This window comes from Passer domesticus, chromosome 4 (genome assembly GCF_036417665.1).
Source record: "Passer domesticus isolate bPasDom1 chromosome 4, bPasDom1.hap1, whole genome shotgun sequence".
In the NCBI taxonomy this organism is placed as follows: Eukaryota; Metazoa; Chordata; class Aves; order Passeriformes; family Passeridae; genus Passer; species Passer domesticus.
The window spans coordinates 54,866,584-54,881,324 of NC_087477.1; the positions used below are offsets into that span (position 1 = coordinate 54,866,584).

General features: G+C 38.3%; 1 protein-coding gene across 1 annotated transcript; it reads right to left on the bottom strand.

Annotated features, from left to right (window-relative positions):
• Nucleotides 1-651: 651 nt before the first annotated feature.
• VPS37A (VPS37A subunit of ESCRT-I) lies at nucleotides 652-14,719 on the bottom strand. The gene is made up of 12 exons (XM_064418063.1): nucleotides 14,500-14,719; nucleotides 10,980-11,054; nucleotides 9,911-10,025; nucleotides 8,948-9,048; nucleotides 7,839-8,055; nucleotides 6,813-6,883; nucleotides 4,568-4,695; nucleotides 4,422-4,480; nucleotides 4,261-4,329; nucleotides 2,302-2,445; nucleotides 1,480-1,560; nucleotides 652-1,291 (listed from the first exon to the last, which is right to left on the bottom strand). The coding sequence occupies exons 1-11, from the start codon at nucleotides 14,622-14,624 to the stop codon at nucleotides 1,480-1,482; spliced, it is 1,185 nt and encodes a 394-aa protein (XP_064274133.1). The 5' UTR covers nucleotides 14,625-14,719; the 3' UTR covers nucleotides 652-1,291.
• Between the last annotated feature and the right edge of the window lie 22 nt (nucleotides 14,720-14,741).

Here is a 14,741-nt window from a genome sequence, read left to right on the forward strand (position 1 = left end):
ATCTCCAGACTGCTTCCTGACAAGAAAGAAGCAGGATTTCTGACACATCACTTAATCAGCACTTTATCCTATTTACAACTCTCAAAATTGTACCATTCCTTCTACTCCTCCTCCTCCTTCCTTCTTGACTGTCTCCATGAAAACCTAATGCATTGAGAATGTTAAGAAAGTGTCTTCTCTCAATAGCAAGAGAGAAAATACATGCATGTATTTAGGACCTGTATTTTTCTCCTATAGAACACTGCATTTGGTCCTATCCATTCCCACCAGATATACCCCATCCCAAGACTGTCAGCTTACCAGAGGCAAGATTCATTGATTAAAGCACAGAATTGAGTTTTACTTCCAAATCTGATCATTTGCCTTACCATATGACACTATGGAATTCCAACCAAATTAGTTGCTTTGTTTTTTAACATTAGAAAAAATAACTATTTTCCAAAGAACTTCAGAACTAGTTTTTCTAAAGTGTTTCTGAGTTCCTCACATGATGAACTTATTTATATTGCATAAAACAGAAACAGGAAGGTGACCTGCTTATTATTCCTTTATGAACGAAAAAAAAGAAAATGAACTTGTTAGATGAAAATTGTGTTTAATTAGTGGTAGGTACCAAACCACTCTTGAAATCAGTGCATCAGTGCTACTAAGCAACATACCAAATCTATGCATCATTTATTCTGATTCCAATATAATTTTCTCCAACACATCCTTTGCTTAATCCCCAATCTACTTATCCAAAACACAATACAAGCTATACTTAGTTTTCTATTATTACTCAGAAGTAAAAAAACTTGTTCTTTAATATTTTGGCTTCAAGAAAAGACAGCTTGTGAATCCACTGGCAATCTCCATTAAGAATTTGTTTAGTTTCCAAAGTCCTGTCAACACTTAGTCTTCCACAGATTAAGCCAAATCTATGGTTAAAATTCAAAATACAAAAGATATGAATTATGTTTTTATAAAAATGTAAAAAGCTAGTCAAAATTACATGTTTAGATATTTAATCTCTGAACAAATGGAGTATAGCAGCAGGGAACTTAAATATTATAACTATCAACAATAAATACAAGAAATTAATGCAAAGATTGCAATAGAAGGATTCTTGAGTACAATGAGAATATAAAGAGACATTCTAATTTGTACAAAAACCATCCCAACTCTGTATACAATCTCTTCTATAAATACAACCAGATAAGATGAAATGCTTATTTGCAAATTATAGTTATTAAAAAGTGTGCTTTATTGGGATTTTCATTCGTTCTCTTGGCAGGTGCAGTTTGCAGGAAGTCTGTAAAGACAAATAATGATTAGACATTTTAATTTCTCCAGAAGTTATATTTTAAATACAAGTAACAACAGATGCAGAACATACTTGACTTCCACAGAAAGTGTTATTAGAACAACAAACACTGTAACAAATCCATTTGCAGTTACCAGGTGTGTAACAAAGTAAATTGTTTAACAAACCAAGTTTACCTATAGCGGAGCATGAAATTGGCTGTGCATTGCTATTGCCTGTTGAAGTTTTTCCTCTTTGGCTCGTCTGCAGTGGCAGAGCTATGAAACAAGACATACAAGACTGAATTCTAAATGCAGTTTTTTATAATGCATACTGCAGTTTCTCCTTAATGATTTTAGCTACTTTACAGACTCTTTAAAGAAAGAAAACCCCACCTGACCTACCTCCCTTCCAAGCTTTGGGCTGAATTATGGTCTATACAGATAACATTATTCTATCCAAAATTGTTTATAAGAGGATTGTTTCCAACGTTACAAAATGCGTTTATTGGGTACCTTTAAAGAAAGGTACACTACTTGGTAAGTTACTTTTGTCACAGCATGAACAAGAATGGTGGTTTTTGAACCTCAGTTACTTATTTGATGATAGCCATCAACAGAATTGTTTAAGAAGTTTAATAAATTAAACATTAAGGTTTGTTTAATGCAACATGCCAGTTTATGTCAACCTTCCAAATTTGAAATTTACCATGTGGCTATCTTCCCCTATATCTAGGCAAGATACAGGAGAAATTGGCACAAAAATATCTGCAACAGCACATGAATATGGTCTAATGCAGGAGACCTTTGCACTCCCATCTTAAAAGTATGTGCCTTTGAAATGCAGATTATAGTTTAAATAAACTGAAGCCATTAAGGATATTTCTTTTCTTTTGTCAAAGATCACTAAAGCTCTGTTTTGTATCACAGGACTGCTCAAACTCTTAAAAAAAGAAGTCCTAAATTTATTCACTGTGTGTTGTACATGTTGTGGGTTAGAACTACTTGTATATTACATACCGTTCTCTTTTCCATGAAACTACTAAGAAAGTCATCTATCTCTGTTTTGCCTTCCAAGAAGTCTTCTGCAATAGTATCAGACTCCTCTTCAGCTTCATGAGCAGCTACTTTAAGTCTGGCCTGCAGAGCACTTGGACTGCAACTCTAAGAAAATAAAAAGTACAATGTAATATTAGCCTGTCCATTAAAACTTACATTTCCAAGAAGATAAATGACTATACAAATATGGAATATGTGGATAGAGCACTATTATTACATAAAAGCCTAAGTAAACAGATGAAGTTCTATCTCCAAATTACAGCACAGCTTGTTAAACTAGAAAGGTTTCAAAGTGAGAAAAGTGTTGCTAATTTAGGTCTTGATACACAATCATTCACACAAATGAAGGAAGTTTTTCAACTTTTACCCTACAGTGTAGAAAGCATCCAGCTTGGAAATTTGACAAGTTCTCAAGTGCATGATTTCTGAGTAGAACTAACATTTCAAGTGTCTTCAATAAATAGGGTCTACTTTTGAGAATCAGTTGTGAACCTGAGAAGTATAAAAAGGTTAAAAAAGCACTTACTGTTCAGCTTTTAAATACCCTTGAAATGTACCCTTCTTCTTCGAGAAGACAGGAAAGCAAAAAGCACCTACTCAAGAAGTAGATGGATTGCTAATCTAAATCAGTATACTCATTTTTCTGTTCTTATAAACCTCAAATCTTACTTCTGTTTATTGCATTCAATTTCATTATTTTTTCTCAAATATAGCTGGGCAGTTAAAGAGGACGTGATTCACATCCAGTAGGAGTCTGTACAGAGCCAGACATATTTTAGATGCTTGGCCTAACCTTCATCTACCCTATGAAAAATCTTTTACTTAGGTACTTTAAAACCTTAATGTAATAAAAAATTTCCTGTTAAATTAGTCATGTACAAAATATGGAGAGTTTGCTCTAATAGAAGATGACTAAAATTCACTCAACACAAGTAAAAATACTTGTTTGGAAATTTGAAGGAAAGAGAGCAGGAGATACCATGTAGTGCACAGCAAACATCACTACATGAAGATATAGCATATATGGAAAAAAGGCAGAAAAATTCAACTGCTACTCCTCAACTCTCAGCCTCCTATCCATCATTAAATTGAATCAGCAAATCAGATTTAGAAAAAAGAAAAAGGACTTCAGCAGTGTGATATTATGTCCTGTTCTTGAATGGTTTCTTGCAAAAATAGGTAGTTTATCCATGTCAACTACCTCTGCCCACTTTTTTTTTTAATTTGTTTTGTTATTTTGGGGGCATTTTGGAATTCAGGTACTATGCATACTAAACTGATGGACTGTTGCATTCTCAGGTGATGAGTCTTGCAAATTACGAAGATTTCAGTGTAGAAAGTGGTTTATCAGAAGTTATATCTTCTAATGAATACCCTGGTAAACATACCAAGAAATTATTCTCCTTGAATACTTTCTGAAGTAAGAACTTCTGCTCTATTTGCACTGTAGAACGTGCAAGGTTTGACAGCACATAGAACATACTGCCTGAAATAAGCATTCCTAGTGAACTGCAGAATTTAAGTTCCTGAAGTTATTGAGCCCTTTCATCTGGTATAGCTTTACAAGCTCATTATGTTAAATGAGTACCATTAATTGAACATGCCTTCTTTAAAAATTACTCTGTTCTTAAAACTGGTTTGGACTGGGATTGTACTAAACAGTTCTAGATGTAGATCACTCTTTTCTTCCAACTTTGCTTCTATTGTAGCAGTAAAAAATAAAAAGCCAATAGGAAAACCATTATTTTGCTTTTAACTTTTTGGTACATGATTCAATTTTTTTCATATTTGATGAAATACTTAATCTACTGCATATTAAATGAGAGTTAAACCAAAATAATATTATTAATGGTTAAAGATACAATTCAAAACTTCAGATTTATTGAAGTATTCTTAAAGGATGCCATGTAGGAATTATACCTCACTAAGTTCATGCTGTCTTTGCATCTTTTTTTCAAAGGCTGCTTTCATTTGTGTGAGTTGCTCATACTGGAAGAAAGAAGAAAAGGAACATTATCACCTTGAAAAAGCTCCAGATATTACCACTCATATTTCTGAAGATGATTTTATTGTTAACTTACTTTATCCAACACTGTCTGTCTTTTTGCTTCAAGGCTAGGCTCCAGCAACAGGTTTTTTTCTGAAAAATAAAATCACCATTACTACTTTTTTTAAAGGATTTAGTTCACAGAACAAAGCCACACATGTTAACATTTTGACAGCTTACTTGCCAGCTCTTCAATGCTTTTCACTAACTCATCTCTATCAGTAATGACTTGCTTCAGCTGTGGAAGAGTTACAAACTGTTCCAGTAACACCTCCTCTTGCTCATTCATACTGGTCAGCTGTGATATACTGTACTCAAACAGAAAGAAAGTACATATAAATTTGAAAACATCACATGTAAATAATTAATTTCTTCCAAAATTTGAGGCATTTTTTGGCACTTTACAAATACATGATACTTCACCACAACTTATTTTTCCTCTTTCTCCTTGGGCTCTACTATATGCAGCAGTGAATTTAAAAAGCAGCATGTTAACAAATATCTCCCATTTCAAGCCTTACTTCCCATAATGCTACTAGAGTGGGTTGACTGTGTCAAGCTACCAGATGCCCACACAGCTGCTCTCTCAGTCCCCCTCCTCAACAGGCTACGGAGGAAAATCTCAGGAGCTGAGATAAAAATATTGAAGTCACTTACCAGTTACAATCACACACAAAACACACTCAGAAAAATTTAACTGAATTTATTGTCAATTACAGTAAGAGTTGGATGGTAAGCAAGAAAGTCAAAAACTAAAACACTTTGCTCCATTTTTCCTCAGGCTCAACCTCATTCCTTCATGCCTAACTACCTTCCCGTCTCCCTCTCCTTGGGGCAAAGGGGGAACTGCAAGTGTAGCAGTCAGTCCCTAACAGTTCATCTCTGCTTCTCCTTTCTCACACTTCACCTCTGCTCCACAGACTGCAATCAGTTCCTGGCAGGAGAGACTACTCCAGTCTGGGTAATACCTGGCTGCAGCTTCCTTTAGGGCATATCTGCCTGCTCCAATATTGGGTCTTTCCTGGACTGCAGTGTGGGTAACTGCTCCAGCACAGTCCTCTCAGCTACAGGGTACATTTTAAAAATACCTGCTCTACTGCAGCCTTTTCCAAAACTTCTGTGGGCTGTGGAAAAGTAACTGCTCTGGTACTTGGAGCACCTCCTTCTCCCTCTTCTTCTCTGACCTTGGTGTTTGCAGGATTATCACAGTTTTCCATTCCTCCTCTCAATCCTCATGGCCTCTGCTCTTTCTAAAATGTTTTCAGAGACAGCGCCTACTTCACTAATGGACTCCGCAGTCCTGCAGTGGGTCTGCTGCTAAACCAGCTGTGCCTGGCACAGGGGCAGCTCCTGATCCTTTCTCACAAAGACCACTCAAAAATCCCCTTATACCAAAACTGTGCAATCCATACAGAACAGAACTATTCACAACAGCTGCAATACACCACTGTCATTCAACTAAACTACCAACAGACGAATCATGGAATTTTAATCCAGTCTTCTTGAAAGGACTAGGCTTGATTAGAATATTTTAAGAATAGCATTTAACAAATTACAGTTCCCTGCAAAAGTCTTAATGTGCTGTTATGTAATGAGGATGCTGCCAGAACTTAAAAGCTAAGTCAGCTAAACTTAACAGGCTCTTTGGAAAGTGTCAAAGGAAAAGAAAAAGCAACTCCAGTTGAAAGGACAGAGTTTTCAATTGCTGAACTACAACACCACCAGAAATATGTGAGATCTGAAGGAATTGATGGGAAATTTGTAACCTATTCTACCTCACAGAACTGTCTCATTAGATCTGACTCTGATCTGCTGGGAGTAATAACTAATACAGTTTGTTTGAATAAAGACAAACAGGTGAAAATATCTGTGTTGTATGTGTACAAAGTATTTAGATGTAGCAGTGATTTGCACTGGGACAGCAGACACATTTAGCACCTGGATTTGTATAACCCAGCCTCCCATGAACATGTTGAGCTGCTCACAGAACAGTTCCCCATTTACCTTGCACTACAGTCCTTTGATACTTAGGAGAATGTAATTTTTGAACCAGCCTCAAGCTGTCCCATTTCCTCCTTCAAAAGTTATGCTTATTGAATTACTAGAAATTAAGTCCCTTGCAAGGCCTCAGAAAACAGCAGAACACTGATAGTAAGAAAAAGTAAAAATAAATACTCCTTTTCCTGGTGTTGAATCAAGTATTGTTCCTGCTGACAAAACCCTAAAGAAGCAGCATGTTTGAATATAAAACAGGGTTATTTTCTGACTCCAATACTTTGGTATGTGGTAGTTCCCCTAATTATAATTTCTACAAAACCCTTTAGTAATGAGTACAGACTTCTGACAAATATCAGATACAGGCCAGTAGTACAGTACAGTGCCTTTCAATAATTACAAAATGTTCAACTACCTTCTGAATGTTTACCTTAGTTCTGAGAGTTCTGGAAAGGTATCAGGAACATCAGGCATTTTGTATGTTAATCCATTCTGGCCAACCTGAATCAAAATTTAGAAATGCTTAGTAGATTTTTGAAGTGCAGTTTCTTGATATTTAACCTGATTAATCAAGAACTGAAGATGAATATTTTCTAGCAACAAAAGAAGCAGGAAAAACAGTAAGAAGCAATAGCACTAGTATCTGAACAGAAAACAACTCAACCAATGCAACAAAATGCTTGAAGATATTTGGGGTGACATGTCATAAAAGATGAGTCAGTTTTCCATGTCCTTCATTTGAAAACAGTTGAATGACTGAGGAAATACACAGAAAAATAGTAAAACTCAGGGAAGTGAGAACAGAGAAGGAGATTGATATTTTGATCTCTTTTATGTGGTTTTTAAAGCTATAATCCCTGAGAAAATAAATGTTTTAGACAAGAAAAAAACAGTCGTAGAAAATTTAAATTCCATAAAGCCACAGAAGTGCCTTCCAAGCCTAAGAAAACTTGTTTCTATAGACATGATTTGATTCAAGACTAAACATTTAGATAAAAAGCTTTATTTAAAATAAAATTCCTTCCAGAGTTCATCAGCAATAGAGAGCTTGAGTGAAAACATACAAGATAAAACACCACATATAAAGACTTGAGATTGCCCTTACCTAATAGGTTCTGAGCAGGAAAGAAAAAAAGAAAGAAACATTTTCTGTGGTTGGATACAGCTACAGCTGCCCTATGGGGGAGTGCAGCTCCAAAACAAAACCCCCTGTAATCAAAGACCCTTAGCATAACACTAGTTTCACTGAAACTCAGACAAACCTGTTGCTCTGACTTCAAGTTCTAAAGAATTCTTCATCAAAGCCAGAATGACAGTTTTGTTTCCCAGCACCAGCAAAACAATGAAGTGCACTCATTTAAGTGCTTCCTTGACTCTTACAGCAATGCCCTGTGTGCTCCTAAAGAACTTATACCCAGTGTCTGACAGCTTAAGCAGCAGAACTCAGCACACCGACCTGCAGCACCGCTTCTGCTGTCGGAACAGGCAGCGGCAGATCAGCAATCAAGCCATAGGAGGGAGCAGCAGGCTTGTCTGTAGTGTAGCTTGAAGAAACTGATTCAGAAATGGGCATGGGTGCCATTGTTCTGTTTGTTTCTTGAGGTGGATATGGAGGGAGAAATGGAAACCCCTGAGGAGCAAAAGGAGGCATTCCAGCTGGTTTGTTGAAAAGGCTAAAAACAAACAAAACCACAACCATGAGCTGCATGCAGCACATCACTTGTCATTTGAATTATAATTACCAGACCACATATAAGACATAAGAATGAATTTTCAAGTTGCCATAAACTTTGTACTTTCTGTTCTCAGTTATTTCCAATGTAATAAGCCTTTCTGTCTAATAGTGAAATACAGTATAGAACTCCATCAATCTACATTCTTGTAGAACAGTCAAATACACACTTACACTCTTAATTATGAGAAAACTACTTCTCAAAAATTTATGACAGCATAATTTTAAATTGTTTCCATCCTAAAGTTGTGAGAAAAACATCTGTGTCATGTATTAGCTCTTATTTATGGTATAGCATTTAACAGCTTGGGCAACACACACATAATTACTTCTAAATAACATGAAAGATTTTTTTTTTAAAATTCACAACTGCAGCCACATCTAAACTTAGTATCACCGTCAGCCATGAGAACCACAGTTGTACTGATACAATTTGAATTTAATACAATTCTTTAAATCACACAATTTCTGCCGCACATGGTGCAAGAGGAACTTCCCTAAGCCTGGGAGATTATGAACAGAATATGAAAAAACACAACTGCTCAGATAATGAGATACAGCAAATTCTAGATTTCATCTGGTAATGTAAAAATTTCTTTTTCAAGAAAATGGATATAAAGTTCTATCAGGCATGTTGATACAGTAACTCCAATGAAATCTAGTGTCTCTTCTGAAAACAATCAGGTTATCCACCATGCACATGAAATTGTGCAAGGACAGGGAATGTAATTCTTCCGGTATATCCATTACATTACTTCTGTCCCTGCCCTCCTTATAACCAGTTTAGCCACTTTTAAAAAAATTAAGACATTTATTATGTTTAGATAACTTACTATGGAAATGATGTTGAGCTAGGAGCTAGAACTGGAGGATTCTTCCAAAACTCATCCAGTAAACTCTGAATAATTTTTCCAAGATCTGAATGCATTGTAAACTGGGAGAAACACAAAACAAAATCCAATAAAGAAGAAACATTATGTCTGGAATCCAAGAGCTCCAAAATGTGCTGAACTTGATTGTTTATTATACCCACGTGACAGTGTTGAAAAGCTATTTCAGACATACTTGTTAATCCAAACTGTATGTACATAAGTTCCAAATAAAGTGATAAAGCAACCCAGAACTGAACAGAAACTAAGTCTTTTGTATATTCCATTATTAGTGGAGAGTCAATGAGGTACCACATTCCTATTGAATAACCAAAAATTCCCACTTTAGTTAGCAAGTTACATTTCTGTAAACAACAGAAGAGGAAAAAAAATTAAAATGTCCGAGGACAGAGGCACTAACTACATTCTAAAAGAGTCAGAACCTCCATCCACTCAAAAAAAAAAAAATAGAACAATCTTGTTGACAAAAAAGACCAGCATATTAAAATCCTGAATATTCGAGCTAAAACTGTGACGCCATTCTAATAGGATTAGGCTAGAAAGAACTATGTTACAAAACTGTCTTAAAGCATCCCTCTCCTTTATTTGGAATACACTGGAATGTAATTGGAAGAACTGTGCAATTAAAAATAGCCCAAAAAGTGTGATAGTAATTTTCTAAGCACTCATAACTTAAAATAGTTTTAAATACATGGAATACTCAAGTCAGAAATGGTATCAGTAAAAGAATAATTAGAATTACTGCTGAACATTTCTGAATTTGTTTTCAGGCCCTGAAATACAGTTTGAAAGAGATTAGGATCTATACTGATATTTTTTACCAGGAGTATTAACAATGATCTAGTGTAACATGTATTAAAACTGCTATTAACAGTAGATCTGTGTGAAGCTACAAATTACACTTACATTACTTATCAATGGACCGGTCACATATACTCCCTGCTTGTCCACTAAATGATGTCTCACAGGTGGGAAAACACTGATGACTGGTTTTTCCTGAGGAAATTGAGGTGGAAGCAAACTGAAAATAAAATAATATTTATTACTACAGTGACACCCCATGATGAAGTTTGCATAAGAAGGCTTCTTATGCAAAGGAAAAGTACTATTAATTACATAAACATACTTTTCTATGAGAACTGTTATGGACAAGTACACAATGAATGAAGCATACAAAAGGATTATTCAGCTACAAAATTTGAAGTACAACTTCCACAAAGCTGAAGAGAGCATTTACTAGGTAAAATTGGAGTATAACAAAGGAGCAATTATCACAGAATATTCTGAGTTGGAAAGGACCCACAAGGATCACTGAGTCCAGCTCTTAACTGCATGGCCCACAGAGGCACTGATGGGTGTTATTAGCACATGGTCTGATCAACTGATAGACAACAAAGAAGCTGTAGCATAACAAGAACATTTTCAAATACAAATGTTATTACTACAAATACAATGCAGTGTAGCCTTTAAGAATATTAGGCAAACTCTGCAGGGCAAAGTAATATAAAACTTGTGAACAGAATACTATCAATACTTGCCAGAGCAAGTGGCCCCCAAAGTAAATTCACAGGAAATATTACAATAAATCACTTGAGTTATGATCCAGAAACTTCACCAGGGTAAGAGTATGTAGTTACAGCAGACTAAGAAATTACCAATCAAGTTTATTTTCAGTGGCAGGGAATCAAAGTTATCAGAAATCCTCAAGCATTTTCCCCTAGTTATCTTCAACTAAAATCACACAGCTATCTTAGGAACTGAGAACAGTAAAATATGATTTTGCTCTCAGTTGAACATCTGCATCTTGTACAGAGTCAATTCCACCCACATCACTATAACCACTAATAGAAATCGAGGTTATGGGTCCTGAAATTAATTATGAGCTGGGAGCAGCTTACTTTCTATTACCACTTTTTTTTTTTTTAGAACAATTTTAATTTTCAAAATGTGCATAGATACAGTCCACTCTACTTACATGTTAATATTAATTGTCAAGTTGTTTACAGTGAATGGCAGTCGATATTCCACATCTTTCTGTATTTCTGCAATGCTGTCAAAGAAAAAATTGTTAGCATCCATTGGATGGTCAATGTAACAGCTAAAAGTCTAAAAGAAACAAGCATGATCTCAGACATTTGTATTCAGTTTAGTTTTGAAAAGCCCTGTAAGAACAAAATTGAAAATGCTGGAGTAAGCTAATCATCTTCAGCATTCTATATTGAATATTAAGATTAATGAAAAAAAATAGTGGATTTAAAATTTAAACCTCATACATGGTCACAAGCAAAGGATATAGAAATCACACTACTCACACTTCTGACAACAATCTCAACTTATCTTTCTCCCACTACTGGCTTAATTTAAGACAATACATTAGTGGTTTTTTAATATACTGAATTTTACCTGATTAAACATTTACTTTACCAAGGCATTATATCAGGTTCACATTGCTCTGCAACACTGCCTTCAGACCAATATGCAGAACACTTATTAGCCTAGGAATTCTTCCTTATTAGATTAGCCTAATATTTAACAGTAGTTTTTACTATATGCACCAAGCTCTCAAGAATTATCTGGAGTAGAGTTATATTCAACAGGGTAAAGCTCCAGTGACACTCAAGACCCAGGTCCTCCTGAAAACACTCAGAAGCCTGACAAAATCTAGTAAGGTCAAATCCAAATTTATTCTTCCTGCAACAGGTAAATTACAGAGGGAAAAATCTTGAAATGAGCTACACTAATAGGAAGTTGATTTCAATACCCAAAGCATTCTACAATTTCTACGCACAGCAAGACTATTTGAAAGAGAGCATCCCAGAGAATGTGGAGGAGGTGGAGATGAAGACTTAGCTCAGAAGCAGAATTTCTAGACAATACGAACGTATCTAAGCTGAGAGTAAAAGACAGGAGGACAGAAAACAAGCTTCCTTAATCAAAACAAACTAAAAGCAGACTGATTGCTCTTCCATGTATTTTCCCTGCTTGCACCTGGTTAATAATACTCTTCTCTGTAACCTAAGGCTTCCTTATACAGGGGAGGGAACGCAGCTCCAATGGCAAATAACGGCAGATGGGTGCTCCCAGAAAACATCTTTTGATCCAACTTCAGAAATGCTCCTCCATCCACTGCCAGGTATACTCCATAAAAATGGAAGATTCTCAAGAAAGCCAAAACACATTACCTGCAAATGTGTTTTAAGAGTAGTATTGGGAGTGTTTTGTGTCCTTCCAAAGTACTACTGGGGCATACAATTTAAGGCTTCAAAACCAAGTCTTTAAGAGCTTGGGGAACAAATGGGAGTAAGACACTAACTCAGCTATGAATCTTGCTTTCTGCAGCCTGATCTTATTCCTCTCATAGACAACACAGTATTTGCTCTTTCCCTGTGAAATCACATGCTATTTGAAGAAAATATCAAATACCTTCAGCATAGGAGAATTCAAATCAAGGGTTCTGCTGTGTTACAACACACACAGTGCACCTTCCCACTCGTAACTGAAGGATTCTCCCCAGAATCTCTTACGCATATTCCTGCCCTGTAATCATCTGCCACACTTCTCATTAGCCTGCTGCAAAATCCTTTTGAGAAAGGTATATAATTACACTTCACTCATGTGGAAACTGGGGAGGAAGATGAGGACAGGGAGTGAGGAACAAGAAAGCCAGAATCTCATTGAACTGTTCGAACGGTCATAACCCTGCTTAGGAAAAATCTTGAACTAATAACCTTAGCTGCCGCTTCCCCAAGTGGGAATGAGTGCACTGGAAAAATGATACATTCTTAACTTTGTCTAGAAAAACAGTAAATGTAAAAAAACCTCTTTTTGAAATGCAAAGATTTTATTTTAAGCTCCTAATCTGAGAGGGACTGTGTACAGGAACGCTAGCTGCTTTGCTGAAATAAAGATCACACATACCTGAGCTTTTATGACCTAAGACAACACAAACCAAACTTGACTAACTTAGTTAACTACACCACACCAAGAATTTTGAGCATTCTGGTGAAAAGCAACAACAATACTGATAAAGGAATGACATTTGGGCAGTTACCATCTCCCTACCCCTCACCCAAATTCCTGGCTACAGCATCCATTCCCTCTCTGCCTATGCTTGAGCTGGTGCCTTCACAAACATTAGCAAACCACTTCAGCAAGCTGACTGAGAGAAATGGATGCCCTTTTTGGGGATTTAATTCAGGACGAGCTCATCTCACTGCCAGATTTTAAAGAAGTGGGTATCAACAAAAGACCAAGTAAGGCCAGCCCAACAAAAACTTTTACGTTTACTAAGGTCCTATATGCCCACAGGAACAGCTCCTTAAAAAAGCGAACTGTCTCCAAAATATCTGTGAAATTGGCTCTGAACAGACTTATTAAAGCAACAATACTTAAAATACCATCATATTTATGTTTCTTATGTGACAATTCAAAATATTAGGAAAGCAAACTATCTGCAGTTATTAAACTTGGAAATGCATTTAGAATCTCTTCCACTGCTAGTGTCAGTCTGATGTGACAGAAAGCATTCTCTGTCCTTTTTCTGAATTATTTTGGAGGCAGCTACCATTTCAGTTCTACAGAAATCCTAGGAAGTTGTATGTCAGTAGAATGCTTACTTCATGGAAACTATAACTTCAAATGTATGAAATGTGGGTCTCCTTTCAAAATGCCAGGAGTTTTAAAAGACTAGGTGAAACAGGGCAGAATACTGCCAAGAGGGGGCACCTCAGAATAAACTGTCCTTAAAATTGTGGATGTTGAACAGGAGTAAACACAACTGGCCTCCTCTGACCATCTAAACAAAACTAGGTTTTAAGATGCAGCCAGTTTTTAGTAGGTAGCACTGAACACCAGGAAAAACAGTTCGTAAGGCCAGTAGGGCTGCTATGCCACTGTGCCACTGCTGGCAGGCCACTGTGACACACATCTCCCTAAGGCTCTATGCTTTAGTCTCAACTTTTAATCAACTACGCTATTACAAGCAGCTTCCAGAGAGGTTTTATCCCAAGACGCAGTCGCGCCTCTTAGAAGACATTACAACCCGTCAGCCGGCTTTCGGGTCAATGGCAAGTGAAACCGGCACGTCGACCTGCGCCCGATCACCCGCCCGGGCCACACCGCAGCCAGCGGGGACGCCTCCCCGACAGCCAACTGGACTTTCAGTTTCCGATTCTTCCTCCCAGCCCGCGGGGTCCCACATCGCACCGTCCTCCGCCGGGGACCCCGCAGCCCCGCCCGGCGGGACCCTTCGGCCCCGGGACAGCGCGGGGCTGGGCCGGCCCGGGCTGCGGCGCCGCCGGCTCGCTCGGGGGCCCTGTTTACCCACACGGCCGCGAGGAGCCAGCCAGGCCTCACGGGGAGGGGACGGGGCGCAGCCGGCTCCCCGTGTCCGCGCACAGGGGGACACGACACGCTACCGAGGCAGCGCGGCCCCGGGACGGGCGACACGGTGCGGCCCTCCCGCGCCCGCCCCCGCGCCCGCCGCGGCCACTCACGAGGCGTGCGCGGCGCGCAGGGACTCGACCTGGCGCTGCCGCTGCTGCTGGAGGCCGGTGCGCGCGGGCGGCGCGGCGGAGGCGGGGGCGGCGCCGCCCTTGGCGAGCGGGAACAGCCAGTTCATCGCGCGCGCGGCGGCACCGGAGGGGCGCGAGGGCACCCGCGGCACCGCGCGCACCCAACCGAGCGCCCGCGCGCGCCTGCGCGCGACGCCGCCGCCGCCGCCCCTGCCCCGCCCCGG

Bases quoted from the DNA above. Each gene is read 5' to 3' on its own strand.
- VPS37A (XM_064418063.1), bottom strand. From the start codon at position 14,624: ATGAACTGGCTGTTCCCGCTCGCCAAGGGCGGCGCCGCCCCCGCCTCC. The intron at 6,884-7,838 runs GTCGGTGTGCTG...ATTTTGATTCAG, and splicing joins CAGCAGAAGCGGTGCTGCAG to GTTGGCCAGAATGGATTAAC. The intron at 2,446-4,260 runs GTATAATTCCTA...TTATTTTCTTAG, and splicing joins GACAGCATGAACTTAGTGAG to AGTTGCAGTCCAAGTGCTCT.